This window comes from Xyrauchen texanus, chromosome 45 (assembly GCF_025860055.1).
Source record: "Xyrauchen texanus isolate HMW12.3.18 chromosome 45, RBS_HiC_50CHRs, whole genome shotgun sequence".
Taxonomy (NCBI): domain Eukaryota; kingdom Metazoa; phylum Chordata; class Actinopteri; order Cypriniformes; family Catostomidae; genus Xyrauchen; species Xyrauchen texanus.
The window spans coordinates 18924085-18951918 of NC_068320.1; the positions used below are offsets into that span (position 1 = coordinate 18924085).

At 37.8% G+C, this 27834-nt stretch overlaps 1 protein-coding gene across 1 annotated transcript in view; it reads right to left on the bottom strand.

Annotated features, from left to right (window-relative positions):
• Positions 1–5990: 5990 nt before the first annotated feature.
• The window catches only part of LOC127637393 (protein O-mannosyl-transferase TMTC2-like), a 50566-nt gene continuing 28722 nt past the window's right edge, over positions 5991–27834 (bottom strand). Inside the window, exons 2-12 of the mRNA XM_052118425.1 lie at positions 26213–26789; positions 20306–21170; positions 19973–20087; positions 18736–18821; positions 18400–18584; positions 18076–18154; positions 13842–13963; positions 9753–9834; positions 9044–9158; positions 8062–8125; positions 5991–6581 (exon numbers count right to left, since the gene is read on the bottom strand). Of these exons, the coding sequence (XP_051974385.1) occupies positions 6402–6581; positions 8062–8125; positions 9044–9158; positions 9753–9834; positions 13842–13963; positions 18076–18154; positions 18400–18584; positions 18736–18821; positions 19973–20087; positions 20306–21170; positions 26213–26789 (2470 nt within the window). The 3' untranslated portion in view covers positions 5991–6401. The remainder of the gene's footprint in view (positions 6582–8061; positions 8126–9043; positions 9159–9752; positions 9835–13841; positions 13964–18075; positions 18155–18399; positions 18585–18735; positions 18822–19972; positions 20088–20305; positions 21171–26212; positions 26790–27834) is intronic.

Consider the following 27834-nt stretch of genomic DNA (forward strand, 5'->3'; position numbering starts at 1 on the left):
ATCAAACTGGTAACTTAGACTGGTAGTTGATTTTAATGTACAGTTATGAAAATAAAGATTTGTAATTAAGACAAAAATGTTGGTAATTGGATGATTATATGTAAACATAGGCTGTCATATTTTTGCACAGGATCAATTAAACATGAAAAGAAAGGGAGAGATATCTTTTTAAAGAAGCACAAACAGGTAGATCAGGTACAAACAGACCCCAGCCCTTGCATCACCAGCAGCTCCCTAGCTGAGGCTAGTCAGAGTCAATGTGGTCAGACTTCAGGACCACCAACAGGTCAGCGCATCTACCAGACGCAGGCAGTTAGTCACATGCCAAGTTCAGGAATTTACGTTGAGATGATTTTGTCAGATTAAAAGGATAGTTCACCCAAAAATAATATAATAATCATTTACTCACCCTCATGCCATTTCAAACCTATGACCTTCTTCTGCAGAACACAAAAGAAGATATTTTGAAGCATGTTGGTAACCAAATAGTTTTGGGTTATATACTATGGAAGTGATTGGGAACCAAAACTGCTTGGTTACCAGCATGCTTCAAAATATAATATTTTGTGTTCAGCAGAAGAAAGTCAGTCATACAGGTTTGGACGTTTAAAATGTTGGTTCATGTGTGTTCTTGTTGTTGATGGCTGTGGCATTTATATTGTGATTATACACAAATTGTTCTTGTGTTATAAAAAGATGTATCAAGGGATGAAACAGAGACCTCTTGTTCTGAGAAAGACAGTGAGCCAGAGCTGCCAGGAGATGTTCAACACTTATAAACACTTGTAAATTCTTTCCTCTCTGTAAGTACTGTGTGAAATCCTTTTATGTATTTTTTTATAAATGTGAGGTTTTTTGTAACTAAACTCAGCATTTAATGTAACAGACACATGGTACTGTATCTTGTCTCCTTGGTACTTAAGCTTTATTTTCTGAAAATATTTAGGATGTTCAACACTTGTAGACACAAACAGAGTGACCCAATACTTTCCTCTATGTGAGTACTGTGTGAGTGTGATAGGTTTAGTGGATAGAAAATACAGTTTGTACAGTATAAAAATCATTATGGAAATTCCCCATAAAACAGGGAAAACCAACATTGTGTGTGTGTGTGCGCGCGCGCGCGCGCGTGTGTGTGTGTGTGGACCCCCGAAAGTAGTAGTGGCCACCCCCTGGCCACCCCAAATATAAAACTCTAGTTCCGCCACTGGCTGTAACAACTTTTAATGCGCTATTTTCCCACCGTCTGTGTTAGCTACTTCCCTGTCCTGATTGTATTTTTATCCATCAATATGATTTGCTAGGAAGAGTTTTGTGACTCCTGTCAAATCAAATCATGTAAAAAACTTGAACAGGAGCTGCAGATATGGCACCAACTGTTGTGGATGTGGAGGATGCCTTAAACACATTTCAACACCTGAACATCACGGCTGCACCTAAAAGGGATTTTCACAGTGAAAAAGGCCAATTGCTTGACTGTGTCATGTGAGTTTAACTTGCTCAAGCCAGATATCAGCATTAATCCTGCCTCTAATTGGAAGAAACATATCAAGGTAAATTTAATATTTCTGCTTACTAGATTCTGTGTCTATCACTGAGATTATTGGGTTGATGTGAGAGATTAAGGCAATGTTATCAATAGGGCTGGCCAATAAAACAATCTTGACGTTTTCCTGAAAAAAGAGATGTCCTCGATAACAACCTCCACTTGGCAAAATCAGGATGAGCAGCTGATTTAGGGCCATATAGCATGATTGCGAGTGTGATATTGCTTATATACAACAGTTCAATGAACAAGTAAATGTAAAAACAAAAAAAAAGGAAAAACTGAGTAAGGTCATGAAAACATTTGTGCTTCTTCGTAACTACTTTATTACGCGGTGGATCAGAATCTGCTCTTGCTGGTTCAAACCAAATGATGCGTCCAAACATTCGTTAGTAATTAAAAAATGTCACTCCAGAAATAGTATCACCGCTTGTGCTGTTTCTACCAAGTTATTGTATAAACAAGGATGGATGTGTGTTTGTGTGTGTGAGAGAGAGTGAGAGACAGCGTATGTTATCACCTGTTGCCACACCCAACCAGAGATGCTGTCAGCTTTCTGATGATCAGCTTTCTCAGTGTAAAAATAGCAGTCCAAGCAGGGGTAATTCTACCTATTTCGCTGTAGCCTGTGCACAAAAGTCATTCACTTGACAAACCGCAATGTCCTCCATTTTAAACAGTGTAAGCAGTTTGTGTAATTAATCAGTCTGTTGTGTCTCTCAGCTATGATGAGCCGTAATGCTGAAGTTGTTAGTTTAAAGCCGTTTAAAGCTATTTCCTATTACATATACAAGCGATCATATAGTGCTGTATTGTAAACACTGGCTGAAGCGGATTCAATTCACATCACCTAATTGGCTCATATTACACATAAAAATGAACTTTTGCCACCACCTGCTGGCTAACATATGTAATGTAAAAAAAATACATGTAATAAAAAGACAAACCACAACTCTTAACAGATCTGCACTGCTCTAAAACTTTAGTTTAGAATGGCATGAACACAAGCGGAGTGATATAACAACCACCAACTTTTTGAACTGTTGCCTTCTGGCCTACGCTAAGCACCACAACCGTCAGGCACAGGAACAGTTATTTCCCTCAGGCTATCCATCTCATGAACAGTTAAAATTGCCCCATTGAGCAATAGTTATGTGCAATACACAGTTTAGTCTTTTTTATATATATTTATCCAACACATCTACCTCTTCTGCCATTTCATTCAAAAAGAAAATGCACTGTACATGATAGATTTGTATTTTGCACTGTACATAACATGTAACAGATTTGTATTAGAATTGCTCTATATATGTGTATGTGTATATCTATGTATGTGTGTGTCTGTGTGTATAATTATTTTTTATTATTTTTGTATTATTATCTATGTCTTGCTGCTGTTTTTGTATTGTTTTTTGTATTGCTGTGCACTAGAAGCTCCTGTCACAGAGACAAATTCCTTGTATGTGTAAGCATACTTGGCAATAAAGCTGATTCTTATTCTGATACACACACACACACACACAGTGAAGCGTTCGTGTACTGATGGTGCCGGACCATCAGTGCTCATGGAATATCTCTCATCCAATCAGATTCGAGGACCGTAACTAACTGTTATACAGTCAGGTCCATAAATATTGGGACATCGACACAATTCTAATCTTTTTGGCTCTATACACCACCACAATGGATTTGAAATGAAACGAACAAGATGTGCTTTAACTGCAGACTTTCAGCTTTAATTTGAGGGTATTTACATCCAAATCAGGTGATCAGTTTGTATATGTATATTACAACAGTTTGTATGTATGTGATATATATATATATATATATATATATATATATATATATATATATATATATATATATATATATATATATATATACACTCATCTAAAGGATTATTAGGAACACCTGTTCAATTTTTCATTAATGCAATTATCTAATCAACCAATCACATGGCAGTTGCTTCAATGCATTTAGGGGTGTGGTCCTGGTCAAGACAATCTCCTGAACTCCAAACTGAATGTCAGAATGGGAAAGAAAGGTGATTTAAGCAATTTTGAGCGTGGCATGGTTGTTGGTGCCAGACGGGCCGGTCTGAGTATTTCACAATCTGCTCAGTTACTGGGATTTTCACGCACAACCATTTCTAGGGTTTACAAAGAATGGTGTGAAAAGGGAAAAACATCCAGTATGCGGCAGTCCTGTGGGCGAAAATGCCTTGTTGATGCTAGAGGTCAGAGGAGAATGGGCCGACTGATTCAAGCTGATAGAAGAGCAACTTTGACTGAAATAACCACTCGTTACAACCAAGGTATGCAGCAAAGCATTTGTGAAGCCACAACATGCACAAACTTGAGGCGGATGGGCTACAACAGCAGAAGACCCCACCGGGTACCACTCATCTCCACTAGAAATAGGAAAAAGAGGCTACAATTAGCAAGAGCTCACCAAAATTGGACAGTTGAAGACTGGAAAAATGTTGCCTGGTCTGATGAGTCTCGATTTCTGTTGAGACATTCAGATGGTAGAGTCAGAATTTGGCGTAAACAGAATGAGAACATGGATCCATCATGCCTTGTTACCACTGTGCAGGCTGGTGGTGGTGGTGTAATGGTGTGGGGGATGTTTTCTTGGCACACTTTAGGCCCCTTAGTGCCAATTGGGCATCGTTTAAATGCCACGTTCTACCTGAGCATTGTTTCTGACCATGTCCATCCCTTTATTGCCACCATGTACCCATCCTCTGATGGCTACTTCCAGCAGGATAATGCACCATGTCACAAAGCTCGAATCATTTCAAATTGGTTTCTTGAACATGACAATGAGTTCACTGTACTAAAATGGCCCCCACAATCACCAGATCTCAACCCAATAGAGCATCTTTGGGATGTGGTGGAACGGGAGCTTCGTACCCTGGATGTGCATTCCACAAATCTCCATCAACTGCAAGATGCTATCCTATCAATATGGGCCAACATTTCTAAAGAATGCTTTCAGCACCTTGTTGAATCAATGGCACATAGAATTAAGGCAGTTCTGAAGGCGAAAGTGGGTCAAACACAGTATTAGTATGGTGTTCCTAATAATCCTTTAGGTGAGTGTATACATACACTGCAATGCTCAAGCTCTCCTTCTAAAGCTGAAACTTTTATAAATCCCAACATAAGCTACAGCTTGAGTTCACCTTTGGACAAGATCATTTGATCATCATAGCCTCGACACTGGCTGCTACAGAAAAATCTTACAGATTAAAAATGTCTGTTGATAATTTCTAAAGCTCTTAATATTAATCTTTATTTGTGTATTCACCAGATGTGGTCATAGTCAGCAGTGGTAAGTACCTACAGACAGTGGTCCGAGGAAGGACAAACTACAAACCGGTGACAGAGTGTTGGGCGCCCAAGTCTCATAGAAGACTATCCCATAGCGTTGCACTGCTGCCACACGATTGGCTGATTAGATAAATCATATGAATAATGTAGGTGTACAGGTGTACCTAATAAAGCGGTCGGTGATTGTGTGTGTGTGTAAATATATATATATATATATATATATATATATATATATATATATGTGTGTGTGTGTGTGTGTGTGTGTATAGAAAAACAAATATTTTTGTCATCTGATTTCACAGCACTTTGATTTTTATTTTAATCTTTGTTTTAAAAGACTTTTGATTGATTTCAATTCACAATTACTTATTATTATTGAGATAATCAAATGGTCAAAATCAGTGCTAGGTAGTACTGGATTACATGTAATCTGTATTATGTAAATTAGAAAATTCTCATAATCGGAATACAATTACTTTTTATATGTTACATGATTACATATTAACAAAGCAACGGCAGTAAATTGGTAATAATTCATTGATAATTTTCATATTCATTGCTGTTGATTTTATGGACATTGATTTTTTTCACTTTATGATTGTTTTATGTTGATTTTATGGTCATTAATGTTCGTAATGCAGGTATCCTTTAATCCACTTAAAATTAACTTGATGCCTCATTGTTTTGAATTATACATTTTGGCCATGCACTGTCATTGATGTTAGATTTAATGTTTAATTCTTTCATTTTTAAAAATGTCATAAGGAGCTTTTTTCTTAATAATAAAGAATGGAATACATTTTCTTTTTAAAATGATTATCCTACTTAAATTCATGTGACAAAATAGAACTAGGTTGAAAGTAATCCATAAATAATCCAATAATAATAGGACTAGATTACACCAAAATGTAATCTATGAGATTATGGTAACGATTTTACAGTACCTGATTACAATACACAAGTAATCTACCTAGCACTGGTCATAATTAGCTACAAAGAACAGGCATTAGGAAATATAAAAATGTTTCTCTTTATTATGGTTAAATGTTTCTGTGCAAGAGAAGACTTGAACATGAACAACCCCCCCAACAAATTTAAATAAACAGACTTGATCGGAACTTTAGCAATAAATTATTGCAAATATATTTTGAAGGATTTTGGGGAAAAATACATGACTGGCAGTAGACAATGGCTTCCACATTGTCTTGTTTCTCTTGACATATACACTGAATGTTCTCCTCATTGGTGCTCCTGGTCATCAATGATGCGGTAATCACACAAAACCCTTCAACTGTAAGTGCATCAGTAAAGCCACCAGGATAATCGCATCCAACATTCACTCGTGAGTTCTCTGGGGTTTTCTTAATGTACTGGTCACTGTGGTGGCCTACTTATAGTAGCTGCTCCAGCTCTGTTCTCAAGGTTTGTTGAATGAAAGATGTGAATTTAACTCCAGCCTCGAAGCAATTCTCAGTATTGTGGGCCCATGATCAAATATCTGCAGGGGTTGTGGAAGAAGATCATGACCCAGTAGTTTGCAGGCCCCGTTTCTGCATGACATTCCAGAGTTTGTGGAGGTTGGACTGAGTGATGAGGTCATCTGGTTTGAGCTGCAGTGCACGGAGGTAGTTGCTCTCTGCCTCCTTCAGTTTCCCATTAAGGTGGAAGATAGCCCCAAGATTCATCAGAGCAGCTGGATGCTGAGTGAAAGTGAGAGTAAATTAATATACAAGAGGAAAACATTTAGGTCTCAACACACAAATTCTAACAACATTTATGTATTTGATTATTCATTATTCAATATTATAACTGAAATCTGTGAGAGGCAGTAATGATGCGGTCTCTGACGTTGGCTGAACGGTAGCTGTTTTTCACACTATACTAGTTGGTGGCCATGTCAGTGGCAGATGGCATTAAATCAGGCACTAGGGGCAGCCCTGAAGCAGTTAAATGATATCAACCACTTGACTTACAGAAAGATACCATCAGCCATTTGGGTATATAACTCTGCACTACTGAGAACTTTACATATTTGGAGAAGCAGATAAGGTGAGCAGACTCAGACACACAGACTTCACTAAACTAGAAAAACTAACAAGAATCCATATTTTAGATTCTTCAATGTTTATTTTTACACTGTAATTTCTGTTGTTTAGCATTATAGCATTACAGCAGTCTACAGTAATATTCTTGTGTTGCACTGACACCTAACAACTTAGATGCAGCATCACGCAAAAGAAAATACTGTAGTTATTTTAACTTTATATTCAGCTGGACACGCTGATATGACTAGTGTCTTCATCTCATTAGTGTACATCCTTTGAATAATATGTCACCTGCCTCATCATTTTTAGTCACTTTGACCCAGAAACACATTTTGAGTTTTAGTTCAAATAAAAAGGAAAGTCTCAGCCAACAGTTACATTTTTATATTTTGACAACGGTTTGAAATCAAAACATAATAATGATATCATAAGATAGGTACAAATTTTTTTTCTTTTTACTTGAGTGCATAGAACTCAAAATGTGTTTCTGGGTCAAAGTGACTTAAAATGATAAAGCAAAATACCTTTCTAGTATTCCTATTTCTTTTCATTTCAAGACACTTGCATAACGGCTCAACTACGTTTTGTATTAAATATACTAATATAATATATAGAGACAGAGCGCAACGCGTCATAATCTGAAGACCACGCCCACTGGGGGGGAAACAATCCAACCGTCTCCAGCTGTCGACCTGTTTTTTGGGGTCGACATCTTATAAAAATGTATTTCTGGGTTAGTTAGCTTGTTTGCTGTACACCTCGTCACACAGCAGCTTTTAGACATTGTTTTGTTTTTTATTATAAGTCATAAATGACAAGGAGGCAGCCTCTAGCAATGCAAAGTCAATGGAGACGGTTGGATTGCTCCCGGTGTGGGCATGGCCTAAATACGCTCTGTCACTATAGAAATTGTATCAAATACTAAATGGTTTGTACCGTGATTTTATTCATAATATCTGTGGCATAAAGTATTTATTCCACCTGCCTTGGTTGACTTCCTCCACAGTATATGAACATTTAATTTTCATGCAGTTAAAGGAATATATAATGATCTCTGCAAAGTGTACTTCACAATTCAATAATTTTGCAGGGTCACTTTACAACATCTAACAAGAGAGTTAAAGATGGTACTTACATCAGGTCTTAGGTCTGCTGCCTTCCCATAATACCTCTCAGCTGCCTCATTCAGACTGGCCTGCCTGTGGACACACACACACATTGTTATACTGTACGAACTATAGATTCTGTCCCCTAAACCTAACACAACCCCAAACCCTCACATAAAATGTTCTGCATTTTTACATTTTCAATAAAACATAATTTTGAAATATCTAGAAATGTCCTCATAAACCACATTTATAGCATAATACCCTTGTAATTACTAGTTTGTAACCTAAAAAAAACACTTAAACCTGCCCCCCACACACACACACAGTACTATAATCTATAATATAGGTTATTTTAAATATATGTGAACTATTGATGATAAAATGCTACAGAAACCCTACAAACCAACAGACCTCATGCATTCAGTGATCAGAGGAAATAAAGTATGAAAACATGCTCTTTTAATCCAGCTTTTCCTGAATGCGGAAGTGTTCCATGATTCATAACAGAAGCATGTTTTAGTTTTCCGGGCTTCAATGTTTTCACTCGCATTGGATTTTGTTTTTAGCAGATAATGTGATGTTTAATATATTAAATGCAAATAAATAACACGTGGTTCCATAGTACCAATAACTTACAGAGTTACAATGACTGTCTTTTGACAGTGCCTCACCTGTCAAAGTTTAAGGAGAGTGTAGATGACATGAATATGACACTGATATCAATAACTACTTCGAGTTGTTATGACAGTCAACAACTGCACAAGTTGGGCAAATATTTATTCCAACTGGCACTTAAAATGGTTGTCGTTCTCCATCTTGATCGCTCGTTTTGTACTTTTTACATTGATTCTAAGGAAGAACAGAACCAGAAAACAGTCCAGTAGAATCATCATGGTGCCCCCCCAGTGGTTGGTCAGGAAAACTGTGGACACAAACCACAAGAGCTCCCTTCAAGGGAAGCAATGCAGCTGAAACTACTGAGGGTCACAGGGGAAGAGACACACATACCTGAGCATATGAGCAGCACTGAACACCACATCAAACTCTGAACTGTCCAGCTCTGCAGCTTTCTCTGCCATCATTGAAGCTTCTTCAAGGCGAGACTGTTCCAACAGAAACTGACCTGAGAGAGAGAGAAACAGAGATGAGCTCACCGAATGGAAAACAATGCAAACAGAGCAGGCCAAAACCCCACAGGTTAAACAGCCTAAGATCTGTCCAGGTATACAGAACAAGCATCCAAAAACACTGACACAAAGGCAGAAAGAGTCTGAGTTGCGGATGAGTAAGGACATGAGGTACAATGAACATCTGGTGCTACAGGACATCCTCAATTTACTTATAAATATAAGCAATGAGGACGGACGTGGTTTTGCAAGAGGTGGAAGAGGCTGTTAACACATACAAGGTTTCTTAGTAGAAATGTTTGTGAAGCCAGCATTCTGTATGTGTTGCTATGTACGGCTATGAGCAGAATAGGATAATATCATACATTTCAGTACACTGTGCATTGTATGGAAATGAAAGAATATTCGGATGACCTACTATACTATGACTGTGCTTTCGGATCATTAAAAATCACTGGATTTGTGCGTCTACTAAAAATAAGTTTTATCACAGGACAGTTGCTGTGCTTATTACTCTATAATGGATGCTTGTTTAGAAATGACAACAAGAAATATCACAACAAGTAGAGAACAATGTTAAGGAAACCTACCATAATGCATATAGCAGTTTCCTTTAGTAGGATCCAGCTCTATTGCCTTTAGGAAGTAATGCTCTGCTTCAGACTTCTGTCCCTGTAGAGAAATCAAGAAATCATTACACCTGAACTGTTATTAACCATTAAAGCTCTGAATGTGTTTTCAAAAATGTCCTGTTTCAATGGAATGCCCAAAATTAAAACTATCAAAGAGGGTCAATAGTTTGGTATCAATTTAAAGTCAATGTTTTTAATGATATAAATTATGAGACCTAAGAAACTGTTAAAAAATAAATAAAAATCACACAATCCAAAAATGTACTTGAAAGGATTTGAAAGGATATACTTCAGGGTGTAAATAAGGAAAAACATTGTTCCCAATCATGTCACCTGTAACAGAGTAAAATTTTGTGTTGATACGATAAGCAATCGAAAGTTAAAGCATTATCAAATGTCCAAAAGCCTCTTCAAACAAATAAAACAATAATTGTCCATAAGAACAAATTACATCTGCAAATACAACAATGAATAAATGTATGCTCTCCCTCCAAAGCATGCAGTCATGAGTAACGAGATCTCATTCAGTTCCATACTGTGTCATTTGAGCCATCATTGAGTCTGTGTCACGTAATTCGCGCCATCTCCTGGTGGCCATGTGCAATTAGAGTAAACAATCTTCTGCCCATATTTGGATGACTTCCCCCTCTGGTTGCAGCTGAATCCTAATAGGAATCATAATAAATCATTTCTGATGAAGTCATCTAGGAATGCTAACATGATTTTAGCCAGATAGCATATTACAGTGCTTTGTGAAATAAGTGAAAACGTGGCTTATAAGCAACACCTGAATACATGTAACATGATGTCAAAGACATGTACTTAGCTATTACTCACTTTTATTTTTATGGTATGCAAAATGTAATGTTTAATTTATTTTTTGTAAAGTTATAAGTAAAAACTCGGCATATAAGCAACACCAACATGAATGTCAACGACTTATACTTAGCTATTAATTGCTATATTTTTGTCTACTTTTGTCAAATAGGCTGGTTGAATTCTACTATTTGAGAGCATTCCAATGACATTATGGCACATGGCAATTTGATCAGTTTGATGTTTATACAGATAAAAATAATATGTACAGTGCAAAATGTTTAATAAATTATCAAAACAGAACACTTCTGATTTGTCTGCACATTTCAAAGCACATGCATTGTAATGTGCTTCCAAGATTTGAAACTATACCTATTTTGTGTTGGTCAAGACTTAAGTTATTAATATTTTAATAATTATTTCTTGGTGGGCCTGAGCTTAAAATTTAGACACAGTTATAACAAGAGGTTACTTTAAATGTGCTGTACAGCAATTATTTATCATCAAGCTCTGCATATTAAAAACCCTTCACAGGGTTTTATTTGTTCAGGACTTTTTCCAAGACCTGAACAAACAAAATGAACACAGTATCCCCATACCAAACAAACCCACACAAACTACATAATGTATCACAGAACAGGCAGGGGTACACATTCAACATGGCCTTAACAATGCTTATCAGTAAAACAGGGTAGGTCATATACAAGTTTAAAATACTCAAAATACGTTTCTATAGATCACTTAAAATGGGTTAATGTACCATTAATGTGCCATAACTCAATTTAGACAAATTAGAGGTTGACCGATATAGGATTCTGCTGATATGACAATGTGTGGAAAGAAAGGCATCTTCCAAAAGTTTTTAAAATTGGTAGCCCATATTAAACGTTCTTAGTCTTCCTGTGATGGGGAGGGCCAGACAGAGGCCACAGGAGTCCAAACTGAATAACATTCCAGATGCAGTCCTTAAACAGGAAAAAGAAAAAGAAAAAGACTCACAGTGCGGAACTTTTAACTTTAAAGGTTGAAATACTCTTATTTTGAAATGTATGCGCTTCACTGCTTCCACCTGCTCATTCAAACAGATAAGAGAAACTGTCAAATATAAGGGACATGTGCACTCCTACAATGATCTAAAACATATTACAATATAAACAATGAAAAATAAACATTGTCATATTTCATCAACACTATATTGTCATTATCAACAGTTGATCATTAGAAATCGCTTGTCATAAATTTCCAATATGGCCTAGTGATTGCGAACTGCGGGAAACACTCACAATCCCCCGCGTGCTTGGAAAAAATACAACAGTGCTGCATTTTCACTTTAAAGGACATACCGCATGCATTTATTTAATCAGATCAAAATCTTTTGAAGTTTGAAATTACATTAGGTCATATCAATATTCCTGTCTTTCTGCCCCAAAATTTAAGACCAGTTTAACTTATAATTAAGACTTTTGCTGTATCATTTAAGATATTTAAAAATTTTATGACCTTATATTTTGGAAAATTTAATTTAAGACGTAAGATGTTGCAAGGATCCGCGGGATCCCTGCTTCTATACAGTTACAAAGTATGTGTGTTTGAATGCGTGTCTGTCTTTAATGTGCAGTTCAAAAAAGTGTATACTATAGGCTCATAAAAGTCTCATCACACTTTAAAACCACCTGATGTGCATGTGGATGTGAGAGATGTATCTTTCTATCAACAGTCTTCTCAAGGACAAAGCAATTATTTCTATCCTCTGCTCTATGAGCCTTAAGAAAGGTCATCTACCATTTAAAACATTGTTCATTCTTCCTTGTCTCCGTATTTCTAGTTTGTAAAGACACAAAAAATTGACCAGAAGTGTGTCACGATTAATTTTTATTGTATGGAAAAAGATGCAATGAAACTGAATGGTGACTGAGGCTGTCAGTCCCTAAAATTCTGCCTCTGTGTTTCACAAAAAAAAAAGAGTCATACTGGTTCGTAACAACATATGTTTGAGTAAATGGTGACAGAAATAACATTTTTGGTTGAATTTGTATCTTTTCCCCATCACAAAAGACTTTTACAATTATGCAATTATAAAATACAACTAAACTGTATTTAATGAAGATTTTGACTTGTTGAGCGTTATAAAAAACTATGACAAGATGTTCAGTTCAGATTTCAGAAGGAATGGCCACACTTACATGGGACACTCACTTAACCCTTTAAGCTCAGATGATAAAAATGATTGAAATATGAATAACTACAAAATAGGTATCGTTTAAAAGCTTAGAAGCTGTACTGTACAATGCATGTAGATGTAAAAATCAAAACCGAACAAGTGCTTTGAAATTTGCAGAAAAAAAATGCAGAAAAAGTGTTCTTTTTGATTATTTATTAAAAATTTTCCACTGTATATATTATTGCAATCAGTAAAAACATCTAATCTCATCTAATAGCCATGTGCCATATGTTTTTGGAAAGCTCTCAAAGAGTAGAATACAACCAGCCTATTTGTTTTTACAGACAAAAAATGTAGCGAGTATTAGCTAAGTATATGTCTTTGTCATTTATGTTTGTGTTGCTTATATGCCGCATTTGCGCTTATAACTTCACGAAAAATAACAGACCATAAAATCACATGACCGCACTTAGAGGAGGAGATTGTCTTTCAAGCCCACAATCAAGGTAATAGAATGCATAGATCATTAGATAATTGACATGAAGTACACAGCATCTGTCTATCTGGCATCTTGCAATCTGGCTGAGAACACGTTTGCTTTCCTGGATCAGATGATGTCATCGGAAATGATGTAGAATCAGAGAATGCTTATCGGTGCAAAAATCATCAATATTTGGGCAGAGACATATGATTGGTGACTGTTACATGCCAAGTCCAGGACACAGACTCAATGATGGCGCTCAAATGGCACTCATTCTGTGAAATCTCATTACTAAAATCATGTCTTCAAGCTATGAAAACCTTTTGTCATTGTTATGCTTGCATGTGTAATTAGTTATTATGTACAATTATTATGTTTTATTTGTTTGGAGACATTTTTGTACACTAGGATATATTATATTTGTAATGCTATAACTTTTAATTGCTTTGTTGAATCAACACAAACTTTTTCTCAGTTACAGCTGACATGACTGAGAACAAAACAAAAGCAATTTCTTGGAGCCACCTTATTTACACCAAGATTATATATAATGTCAAATCAGAAAAATATGTTTACCAGGTTAACTAACCGTGATGGACAGCAGCTTTCCATAGGTCAGGTGGGCAGGAATGTGGTCAGGTTTGGCCTTCAGTGACTCTCTGTACCAATAACTTGCCTCTTCTAGATTGTTCAGCATCATATAGGCCTCACCTGTGAGATCAAAGTCAGAAAGGACATACTGTATACTGTAACATTACCCAGAATGCCCTGCTCTTCATGTCAGCATATCATACACTTCCAACTTCCAAATTGCAGTTCTAAACCCCTCAGGAATATTCCACCCATGAATGAGCCAGATAAGACAGCTGTAGTCTGTAACACAACAATATATGTAAATGAATCTGACCCCGACACACTGAAGAACATGACTGATCCTGAGCAACAGAGTTTACTAAACAATTTGTTAAAATTATTATTATATGGGTGGTTGTGCTGACATTAGTGGTCGAGGCTGATAAATTGGGTGATATTCTGATTTTTTTAATAATTACAAATAACCGTAAATAAAGTTTCCTCTTTGGCCGATTTGTTTTCTTGAGGGTGCCGAAAATGCCTGCTTGCATGAGAAGTGACTGAGACATGTAAACAACCAGTAACTGTTCATTTTGTTGTTTTTTTGTGCCATCGTGTTTCTACAATAATAGACTGGTGTGCAACACGGTGTCATTTAAACGGTCCGCATATCGGAGCCGCGGCAGAAGCGTTTGAGCTCATAATGTTAAAGTGCTTGCCTGTTTCATTCTCCCTCTCTCTCCTCAACAGTTCCCTGTAACCTTTAACTATCTTGTCTAATGATAAAAGGAAAATGTCAATAGAACTAATATCATATACCGTATGCAAATATGTGCATATCTCGTTTAAACAGAAGTAATAAACCAACCTCACAAGTCAAGTCAAGTCAATTTTATTTGTATAGCGCCTTTCACAACACACATCGTTTCAAAGCAGCTTTACAGAAGATCAGCATTAACAGACGACTATAAAGTCGATGAATCACCATTGTGTAATTTAGATAAAATACGATACTTAATCGTGTTTAAAAATAATTAAATAATAATTGTATTAATAACCCCAGTGAGCAAGCTGTAGGCGACTGTGGCAAGGAACACAAAACTCCATAAGATGTAGATTAATGGAGATTTTAATACATTTTTTTTAAAACACTTTGGAATAGTAGTTCAGTAGAAAGATTTGAAACTAGACTTGGGCTGGTTTCGGAATTGCATACTACAGTACTTCCATGCTATTTCTGCCATTGACACACACGGCGGGGATGGTGTGCCATTCCAAACTCTGCATAAATCTACAAACTCTCCAAACTCAGCCTCGGTGTAAGTTTTGTATGCAGGTTTTGAATAAATGATGGAAGCTTCAGATCAGATTTAAACTGTCATATAAACATATTTGATTTTATATTTTAAAGCATAATGGCCATCATCAGTTGTTGCAATGTAATTTATGTATAAATGCATGCATGCCCACTGAATGCCATTAATGTGTTTGAAAATTTACCTGAATGTATTTTGATCAGTGGTTTACATCCTTTGATTAAATGCCCCCCACTGTCAAAGACCTTCCATGTAGGGTATTTTATTATTATTATAAGATATTTCCTCTATTTCTACTGTAATATTGACAAAGCCGGTTTTCAAATTTTAATGAAATGAACTACTGTTGGCAATAGATTAAATCTATTAATCATAATAATTTGTACTCCAGAACGTCTAAAACTGTATATTCTTCATTAAAGCAAGATGTTGAAAGGAGTATTAATTTTAACATTTTCTGAAAGTTTTGTAATGTAAAAAATATATAATCATAATCATTTCCTATCTGAATAATTGTAAAGATCTTGAAAGACCTGTAAATGTACTGAGGCCCATTAGTGGGCCCCCACCCCTGGTTGAGAACCACTGATTTAGATGCAGTTTCTATTCCACCTTCCCTTGCAGAAATCCATGCTGCTAGGCATCTTCCAGAGACATACTGTTCGGACCCTCTCATGGTAATATCAGCCCAACTATTATGGAAGCTTCCTTGGTTTCAGTCTTTTTTTTTTCAGTTTCAGTTTCAATCATTAAATTGAAATCAGCAGGCATATAGTAATTGGATGTAAGGCTGTATTTTGCATGCTTTGGCATTTAAACTACCAGTTATGTCATAAGATCCAGTTGATATGATGACATTATCTGCACAGTCAGCATTCTCGTGTCTGTCATTTTAGTTAGGCATACATTTGATTTGCATAAATCAGTATGTATCATCTAGGGTCACTCATGCACTTTGAAAGACATACCGCTTGTGTAATGCAGCAACAAATTCATACTAATATCCAACAGGTTCTGAGGCTGTATCGTATGACTGCATCTTCTGTTCAGTATAAGATATTAAATAGAAGAATATTCCCTGTGGCTTACACTTTTAATTTCATAATCAGTGGTGTTCAATCATAATTCATTATGCTTGTCATCTACTCTGCCTGCTGAGCACAAAGTGTGGTTCAGGTTCAGCGACCTGAACTGTGGCATCTTAGGGACGAGCAACTAAACCTATTGACACTGCAAGCAGTGCAAATGTGCTGTTCAGGTGCTGCAGCATCTACAAAAAACTAATAACTAAATACACTAGACAAGCTCCAATGGGAACACATTTTTAACACATGATAGGGATACACTGCTTGCTATACATGACTGAAATCTACCTCACTGCTGCCCACATGTCTGGTGGTCAGGTCTGCTCATTGGGGGAGGGATCATCTTATTTGCTTGTCTTGTCTATTTAATTTCTTTTAACATGGTTTGGGGGATTTTATGTTTGTTCTGTAGAATCAGCATGCTTCTCAGTCAGCAGCAGCAGCAGCAGCAGCACACAGGTTCCGTGCAACAGTAGCAGCATATTTACTCATGTCAAGTAGCAGCAGCTGCATGCGTAGAGCAGATCAGTCCGCCAAGACCAAGCCCTTACCATGTCATATATATATAGAATAAAAAATATATTATACCGAGAAATGTCCTATCTATCTATCTATCTATCTATCTATCTATCTATCTATCTATCTATCTATCTATCTATCTATCTATCTATCTATCTATCTATCTATCTATCTATGTGTATCTTATATATATATATATTAGATTCCAGTCACATCTTCAGACATTATTTTTCCCCACAGAAGCCCTAAGTAAAGCAGAAAAAAATTAAATAATGAGTGTAAAAAGTGTATAGAACGGGGGGCCTGGGTAGCTCAAGGAGTATTGACGCTGACTACCACCCCTGAAGTCGCGAGTTAGAATCCAGGGCGTGCTGAGTGACTCTAGCCAGGTCTCCTAAGCAACCAAATTGGCCCGGTTGCTAGGGAGGGTAAAGCCACATTTGGTCACCTCCTTGGGTCACGATTAGTGGTTCTCACTCTCAGTGGGGCACGTGATAAGTTTTGCGTGGATCGCGGAGAGTAGAGTGAGCCTCCACATGCCGGGAGTCTCCGCGGTGTCATGCACAACGAGTCACGTGATAAGATGCACGGATTGACTGTCTCAGAAGCGGAGGCAACTGAGACTTGTCCTCTGCCACCTGGATTGAGGTTAGTAACAGCGACACCATGAGGACCTACTAAGTAGTGGGAATTGGGCATTTGAAATTGGGAGAAAAAGGGAATTAAAAAAAGGGTTTAGAATGACATGAGGGTGAGTAAATTGTGATAGATTTATTTGTATTTTTTTTAATGAATTATTCCTTTAAGATCACATTTAAATCTAAAAGCAGCACAAAAAACTTGTCACATTCAGCTCTTAAGTAAGCAGTTCATTTAGGGAGTCCAGACTACAGACTCTATATGCATTTTAGCTATGATATGCATGTTTATTTGACTCTCTTTAAAAAGAAGAAAAGGATGGATTGTGGGCCTGGAAACAGAATTTGATGTATAAAAATATTCTGGTGTCCAAAATTGTCAATTACAATGATCCACTGGATATGTTTTCTATAAAGCTGTTAGCGGGGACATTAAGACATTAAGGCATGACTTTCTGTAAAGCTGCTTTAAAACAACGTATATTGTGAAAAGCCCTATATAAATAAAAATACAAATGTAATTTAATTTAACCTAAAACCTGTAGAGGATCAGTACAAAGCCCCAGATTGAGAGGATATTGATTTATTAAATAAATTTGTAATTGATATATGTAGACATAGTGTTTTCGAATATCAAATACTGCAAATGAGTTATTACAATGCACATAAAGTGAGAAATGAACAACACTGACCCATCATGTTGTACAAACTCTGCGGCGCAAACTGTCGAGGCATCTTTTGTACAGCCTCCTTATATATGGACAGTGCCTCCTGTGGCACACACAAGAACAGCATGTGCTATTGTGACAAGGAGAACTTTCATTCTAAACACTTAAGGAGTCATTCATTCAAGAACATCAATGCATTTGCTAGACTATACCTCTGACATGATTCATATCACAAGATTATTAGCTGATATTTGTGCAGATTTCATGGCATACTTGAGGAGTAAACAGCCATGGCTGATCTCAAGTGTGCAACATTTGTTTTTAGCAAAAGGCTCGCTGATGATGTACCTCGTGTTGGCCCTGCTCATGAAGCAGCTTGCCCAGGTTGTACAAGCAGCTGGTGACAGAGCTCTTGTGGGCATGAGGGTCCTTCAGGTTCTCATCCGGGATGGCTGCGCAGGTGTGGAATGTGCGCTTGGCCTCTTCAATATTCCCCTGGGACACCAGGATAATGCCCATGTTCAAGTATGCAGCTTTGAAAAGAGGACATAGAGAGAGGTGGTGATGAAAAGAAGGAAAACTAAAACAGTCCTCAATAGACCATTTACCCAGTAACAAACTCTTTCACTTTGTCAATAAGCTGAAATAAAACAAATTAGAGAGAAAATGAAGAGTTGAACTCACAGGCCAGAGTTGGTCTGCTCCCAATGGCCTGTTTATAGTAATGCAGAGCCTCAGAGAATCGCTCACTCTCTTGTAACAGTAAACCCCTGAATGAAATAAACCACACAGCTTAACAGGAAGTAACAGTTTCTGGTGCTTGAGGACTTAATGGTCCAAGAGATTCTACCAAATTCATGAGCAAATTAATATAATATATAAACTTATCTGACTTTTCCTCTGCTCGAGAATCAAGAGATAGAATGAGGACACAGAGCATGAGTTAACCCTCATTTCACAGTTTTACACAGAATTCTCAGCTTTTCTCCAGGCTTAATGGGTGTTAGAGGTGCCTGCATGCTACCCTCCAAGATTACAAATCAGGACAAATTAAAACGGTGTCACAATGTTTTATTTCTTCTTCTTTTTTTTATACATCTAACAATACTCTATTAGTGGGTAGCAAAAAATATATGCTGTCAAATTAATAGAAAGTAATATTTTAATAAATATTTGGCTTTAGTACAACGACAATATATAAGCAAATTATTTAATTTTGCCAACAGCATGCAGTATTTATAATATCACACATACAATTTTTTTTCACACAGTATAAATGGGTCTTTATACATGAAAATTCATAGCTGTCTTTATTTTTATAATAAATATAATATTATATAATTATATAAATACAAATACTTTATATATGGAGAGAGCATTAAAAAATGGCGATAACACTACAATAATGCTCCATTTGTTAACATTAGTTAACATGAACTAACATTGGACAATACTTTTACAGCATGTATCAATCTTAGCTAGACGTTCATTTCATATACTAATACATTTTTAAAATCAAAAGTTGTATTTGTTAACATTAGTTAATGCAATATGAGGAGCTAATAATGAAGAATTGTATTTTGATTAACTTAACCTGATTAAAACCTCCTAATCTATTTTGTGTACATTTGTTCTGTCTTTTGGCCAGCAAAACTTTTTTTGGATTGTGTTTCCATGGAAAACTGTGCTGTTTGAACTTGAATTATCACAGCCCAGCACTGTCCTGTGAAGAATTAATGCCATGCAGACAATAGTGGGAGAGAGATCTATGTAGTCATAAAAACAAAGATAAAAAATAAATATTGGCTTGTAAAAAGGTCTTAACTCCTTTATACATAAAGCCATCCCTCTCTTTATTTACCAATGAATGATTTCATGTGAACATACGTGCTGGTGTAAGTGTTTTTGTGTATCAACTCACAGGTTGTAGAGCATGTCTGCCATATTGCCTCGGTAATAAAGTGCATTTCTATATGCTTTCTCTGCCTCAGCCATTTTGTCTTGGTTTTTCAGGACATTACCAAGGTTACCCCAAGCTGAGTGACACAAAGAAAAGCATTACGAACAAATACATTTTTTACGGAGTATTTAATTTTGCGATACTGACATGACAGCATTATGATTATATATCCCTTGCGGTGATATCTGATATAGCAGCATACACGCAGAATTGGTTAATGGTGATGTAGAAGGCGTAAGAGCAAGTTAAACTTAAATGAATCATCTCTCGCTCTCCAGTATTCTCCAAGCATACCTTTAGCGGGGTTTACAGCAATGCCAGACCTGTAAAGCATCTCCTCATTCTGCCAGTCCTGGTTCCTCCTAACAGTCTTCAGGCTGTAGAGAAGCACCAAGCCCACTGCACAGCTCAGCAGGACGGCTCTAGTGTGTCTTGATTTGGAGCGAAAAAACATGGTCCTCAGCCCCACGGTCAGTAGCAGACAGAAGCCCATACTGGGGATGTAGAGCACCCGCTCGGCCACCACAAAGCCCACGTAGAAAAACAGGTTGACGGCTGGAACAAAGGGTAAAGCCAGCAGCCCGAGCGAAAAGACCACCAGGTTCTCCGTAGATGGAAGAGACCTTTGATGAGTTTTGAAGGAATTTAGCTTATGATAACCATTTTTTCTACTGGGAGAGTATAAAGATTTTGAGTCTATGTTGTGATTTCTGTACTGGAGGGACATGTTGTTATAGTGACTATGACAGTTCCCATTAGTTTGAGACTTTCCAATGCTCATGCAGGATTTTCCATTCGTTTCACCGACTGGAGAGGGTCCCTCGCTTCTCAGGCCAAACCAGGCCAGGAGAGCAAATCCTGAGTAAAATGTAACAGACTGAAGGTTCCTACAATCAGTGATGGTTCTGAGCAGAGGAAGAGCATCCATGGACCAATCAAAGCTGAGTCTGTCTGGAGATAGGAGGAGCCAGGCATTGACAGCTGGCAGATACAGGAATGTGAGCGCTCTGGTGAGGAAATGAGGTGAGTCGGCTGCTGGGTTGTCCGAGTTAGAGAAGTTTGGTGGCTTGTTGCCCATCCAGTAAAACCGAGCTGCTAGCAGGATCATTCCCCAGCCAACCAGCAAAGACAGACTGACCAGCAAGGTAAAGTTCCTCCTCTAGAAATGAAGAGAAGCAGAATTAATCAGTCAATGCAGATATGGGTTTTACAACTATTCACTCAACTCACTCAAGGCTAGTGATACCCTGAGACATTCTACATTCTTCCAATTTCACATAAGGATTAACCCTTTAATCACAGAAGATGTTTTTAAAGATTTACTGTTTCAGTAACATGTCCAAAATTAAAGGCTTATAACTTTACAAAGATGGACTTTGTTTGGTATCATTAAAAAAAAAAAACTTTTTTATTTGACATTGTACTCAGGGTGCAAATAAGGTAGAAAAACTGATGTTTTTTGTTCCCAATCATGTCACCTGTAACAGATAAAAATTTTGTGTCGATACCACGAAGCAAACAAAAGTTATAGCATTATAAAAATAGTTTATTCCAATGTCCAAAAACGTCTCCGAATGTCCAAAACCTCTTTAAACCAAAAAAGAAAAAGAATTGTACATAATAACTAATTGCACATGGAAGTACAACAATGACTAAAGGTATGCGCTCTCACCAAAGCTTGCAGGCATGAGTAACAAGATCTCTTCAGTTCCATTTTGTGTCATTTGAGCCATCATTGTGTCTGTGTCATGTACTTGGCAGCACCTCATAATGGCCAAATGTAATTAGAGTGAATGTGTCAGGAAAATAGTAAAGCAGGACCCAAACGCAGGAAGGCAATAATGTGGGCTTTATTTGACAAAGAACAAAAATAAAAAAAACAGGAGTGGGGAAAACAGAAAACAGAATGATAAACTTGAAATCTCAAACAAAAAAGAAAACCGATTGATGATACATGAACAGACAGGAACCAACCAACAGTGGAAAAAACAACAAGCGAATTGACAAAGGACTCAACACAAGGGGAGACTGTGACAGTACTCTCCCCTGGCAGATGCCCCCTGGCATCCAAAACAGACACACTAACACAGGAGGGACTGACCAAGGGAGGGAGGGTGGGAAGAAAGACAAGACATGGAGCATGACAACCTGACGCCAGAACTGAAACCGAACTAGACAGTAGAGTCAGGATCCAGACACCATGCTCTCAACATGAAACACAAAACAGACAGAAGAGCACACAGCAAGGAAACCAAAGCTGAAGCTGTGCGCCCACATAGACAAATAAGCAAAGACAGAAAGAGCACATGGCAAGGAGATAAACACTGATCTATATGCTCAACACAAACATAGAACATGGGTCCTGACACTACCCCCCACAAAAGGACACCACCTGGAATCCCAAAAAGGGAACATAAAACAGAAGACAAGACAAAACAACACAGACAGACACACAGACTAAGGTGAGGTAGGAGGCATAGAGCTGGTCAGGGCCAGAGGCACAGACCAAGGCAGGATTGGAGGCCCCGTAAGTACCAGACAAGGGAGGGAAGGTATGGGAAACCAGGGGGAAGAAAGTGGAGTTCATAGAGTTCATCAATTAATATGTAAATAATTAGAGATTATGGCTAACAAGCTTGAACTGTCCCTTGACAAGGATACACAACCTATACAGGTTATTAAATCTTGAAGCTATATTTCTTCATCGTTAACTTCTGATGTTTGCTGTATTAGTTGGCGCTTAACTACAAAAAAACTGAAGTGTGCTGCAACATATATAGTAGTGTCTATGAACCGCCATTGATTAGAAGTTTGTTATGACATTCCATAAGTACGATAAACCACAAGGCCAAGCATGCCATAGTAACCAAGCCATATGGACTCGCTATATTTGAAATAGACTTTATTCTCGCTTAAAAAGAATTTGCCTTACAAATAACTTATATGGAAGGAACAAGGCCATGTTTCAACTTAACTGCATAAAAAAAAAAAAACACAAATATGCAATCCCCTGACTCAGCACATTTCTGCAGTATATTAATCAGAAAGAAGTAGACAGGGCATTAGAGGACTGATGAACTGACCTCAATACAGCTTCTTGTGAGTTTGTTGAGAGGGCAAAAGAGGTGCCTGGTCTAGTTTCTCCTAATCAAAGCACTCCTGAGGAAGGTTGAGGTTTGTGAGTTTCTTCAGTGGGACACCATCCAATTTGACTGAGGGTCATTTATTTTGAATATTTTTAACATCAGTATATGACACAGGAGAGGAGCATCGTCAGATATCTAATTGGAGACCTTTGCCACCGCCATAGTCTTCTAAAAAAAACACCTACATCAGTAAATATACAACCTACATATTTATGAGTAAGCTTGTGAAAAAATGGGGAGAAATACAACTAGGCCATTTGCACCAACATGACTCAAATCTTCCCCTTAAACTTGTTATACACCAGAAATTGACTGTGTGAAATCTGTAAGGATATGGGACATCCTGTTTCATTTCACAGCTTCCTGTCTCAGCATACAGTAAATGGCATCAAATTAATCAAGCTGTTGACTGCATGAGCAAATTCTCACCCAGATAACATTCAGACAAATTAGTCAAAATATTGTGTGCATTATCACTGAATTACATCTTATGAGATTTCATTTCTCAAAGATCCATTTAATGATCCACTTAATTGAGCAATATTTTTTCCCCAAAAACTTCTCTCATCAATATACTATTTTCTCTTTGTTTGTCTTTGAGAGTAAGACAGGTTGGCTGGTGGTGTGGAGAATTTTCACTGCCTTGTGCACCACTGATTTGCTGAAAAATACCAGAATGCATTCCAGACAATCACCCAAGCTTAAGCTCATCTCATTCTGATTAGAGAGCTAATGGGATGAAAAATTGCTCTCTATCTGCATTGTACATTCATACGTCTGAAAAGAAAAACTAATCTACAGCATACTGTTTTAGATTTTCACTGCAAAGCAATAACATATATCACTGGTGTTTGCTAGCCTCTAGAATATCAATGAGTGTGACCTATCTTTTTTCCTTACTTTGATAGCATTCATTACTGCATGAATGTAAAGTCTGAGACATGTGGCATTAAGTATGCAAGCCTCATTGTTAAAAAACCATTCCAGATGAACCTATGGGATTTCTTATTGTTGACTGTTCATTCTGCATTTTATAGGGCCCCTATGAAAGAGTGAAAGCCAATGTTCAGGCTGCTTTTACAATGTGGGACTAAAAGTAAATAAGAAAGTGCTTTGATAAAGAGAAAGGGAGGAAGAAAGGGCATGGTTTTCTTTCCTCTCTTCTCTTCCTCCTCATCCTTCTTTTTCACCCTCTGTTTGTGTTCCCATGCGCTCGTGGCTGTGTGGAGAATTTGTAATCTCAAGAGCGATAACTCTCCCTGCCGCCTCTCACAGGGAACTCCAGATTACCAGCAAGAAAAGTTGTAAACATAGCAGCACAAAGGCCATGATAAAAAAGCACAGATGCCGGCAGCTGGGATGAGGTTGGCTTCTGAATTCGGAAACTGGACACGCTGAGATTACTCTTAGCCTACTGTCTAAAAAAGGGTGGAGGGAAGCTGCATCATATAAGCAGATCATGAGGTTCAAGTATGAGGGTGCCCATATAATCATTCTACAGGTATTTAACATAAAAAGGCACCATTATTCCAGTACATGGCATTTGTTATTATACAATATTTGTCATTTGTTAGTTAAACAGGGCAAATCATGCTAAGTTATATTTTAAGAAAGGCACTGATCCCCAAAAATATTTAAACTCAAAAATAGGTTAAAACATTATATTGTGTGCTTAAAATGGAAATTCTCTAATAATTTTCTCACCCTGATGCTATCCCAGATGTGTATAACTTGCAGAATACAAACAACAATTTTTAGAAGAATATCTTAGCTTTGTAGGTTCATACAATGCAAGTGAATGGTGACCAGAACTCCAAAAGCTCAAAAAAGGAGATAAAGTTAGCATAATCAAAATCCATGTCTCCATTGGGTTAATCAATGTCTTCTGAAGCGATTCAGTTGGTTTTGGGAATACTCTGTTTTTACTGTATATCTACACAGCAGTCATGCTCAATCATGCCTTCCTATAGTGCCATCTAACGCTCTGTGCATGCGTCAATCACCACTAAGTGTGCCTTAAGACTGCAATGAAAATGATGTACAGTGTAAAAGGAATTATATTTTGGTCTGTTCTCACCAAAAACCAACTGAATTGGTTTAACCAGATTGGTTAAACCACTGGAGTCATATGGATAACTTTATGCTGTCTTTATCTCCTTTTTGGAGCTTTTGGAGTTCTGGTCACCATTAATTTGCCTTGTATGGAACTTCATAGCAGAGGTGGGGGACTCAAATTACATGACTTGACTCGACTCCAGTCACAAATTTAAGGACATGTGACTTGTTTGACTAAATGAAGAAAAAGACTTGACTTAGACTTGAGAATCAGCGATTCGAGACTTGACGTGATCTGCATAAATCAACAATATTATGATGTGCTCACAACGCGCCAAAATGACAGATGATTGTCGAGTTCCCAAAATAATCTCCTTTGGATATAAAGATTTCGAATTGCACTGTGTGAAAAAAAAAGATTGGCCAGATGCACAATATACAATGCAAAAATAACCGATACAACCACAACAACCTCAAATTTCCTCAGACATTTCAAAAACAACAAGAAAAGCTAAGTAAATCATTTCGTTATCATTTCATTATCTAGAAAGATTAATATATGTAAAATTACTGTTCAAATGTTTGAGGGTTGTCAGTAAATTAAAATGATTCACAATTAATCTCATGTTTTGTAGCGCGACAAGTTTGAAATGATCCGACATTGCCTCTATATGTGTGTTTGCCTTATCTAAACCTTCTCAAAATTCAACAATATACCATAATGTCTGCACTGGACTTGAGACTTTACTCGAGACTTGATGGTTAAGACTTGCTTGTGACTTGAACATGTGTGACTTGCTCTCACCTCTGCTTCATAGCTGAGATATTATTCCAAAATTCTTTGTTTGTGTTCACTAAAGACTTTCTGCAAGTCCACCAGATGCATAACTCTTCTAAGGTTTTAAAGAGAATCAGATAAGAGAAACAGTTGATGTAATTGTAGATCTGTCTTTCTCAGCAAATTAGTTCCAAACCAGTCACACAAGAACACAAATCTTACCTTTAGTACCATCATCGCTTGACGTAGGTGAAGACGATGCACAACACAGAGGTCATAAACAGCTGACACGGCCAAAACTGTCACTCCCTGCTCCTTCCACAGTAAGGCTGCAGCAGCAGCACCCAGACTCCCGGCCATCCACAGCCCTGCCCGCCATATAACCCCTGGGTATGGCCTGAGATGGCAGTACTGGGCATAGCAGTGCAAAGACAATAGGAAGCAAAATGCTGCACCAACATCTGCTCGCCCTACCACCCCAGCTACCGCTTCAGTGTGTATAGGATGAGAGGCGAAGAGCAGTCCTGCCAACAGGCCCCATGGTCCTCCACCCAACAGGGGGCGACAGAGTGATGTGAAAAGGGAAGTGACGCAGCAGTGCAGGCCCACATTGACCAGGTGGTAGCCCCATGGATCCAGGCCACCAAGGACATAGTTGAGGCGGAAAGAGAGGGTGCAAAGAGGGCGGAAAGACTTGTGGCTGCCACTGTGAGTTAGCAGGGTGCCCCAGAAGTCATCATACAGAATGTTCGTCCACGGAGTGTCTGGTAGCAGATCTTGATTGGTTTTGATTGCTCGGCTAAAGGAGAGGGAGAACAAAAAGAGAAAAGTTGCAGACAGATGGGTTAACGCATAAATGTGTGCTATATTGCCTTAAGGGACATTTATTATGACAAATACATCAACAGTGGCATTATCTGCATTTTGTTCTCTTTGTTTTATTTGTATACAGACTTACACACCAGGTGGAGTTTCATCCCTGGGGTGATTGCTGTTTATGCTATCACATAATTAAGAACACTGTGAAAGCACTACAATCACTCAACTAACAACTTTACTGTTGAAGTCAGATGTTTACATACAGTTAGATTGAAGCAGGGCTGGACTGGTATTCTGGCATACCGTACATTTTCCCGGTGGGCCGACGCACTTTGGGGCCGATCGGGGCGGACTGGCCATAGGGAGAATCAAGCGGGCCAGTGGGTCAGCCGCGAAACACGCTGAATGGGCCGCGATAAGCTAAAATGAGCCGCCACGTTATGCAGAACGGACCACAAAACGGCGCCGTGATATGCAGACAGCGAACACCCACCGATTTCTCTTCCCAGTCCAGCCCTGGATTGAAGTCATTAAAACAATTTTTTTTAACCACTCCACAGATATAATATTAGCAAACTATAGATTTGGAAAGTCATTTAGGACATCTACTTTGTGCATGACACAAGTAATTTTTCTCAGAAGCAGAGGAAACCAAGTCTTGTCCTCCGCCACCCGGATTGAGGGGAGTAACAACGCCACCACAAGGACCTAATAAGTAGAAGGAATTGGGCATTCCAAATTGGAAGAAAAGGGGATAAAATAATAATAATAATAAAAAAAGCTTGCAATGTTTTCAGAAGTCAGGAAAAACAATGCTGAGAAAGAGAAGAGAGCTCTGGATGCCATCACGCTATGACCCTTGCACAGAGGTCAAGGCCCAGTATACGACCACACACCACCAAATTTGTAGACTACGATCTGTTACTCCAGATGGGCAGATTAATTGTCAAGTAAAGCACTGACTGAAAAAGTTTGTGTCACAGAAGTCTCAATATTTGAATAAAACTGTAATATCTGTGTAACAC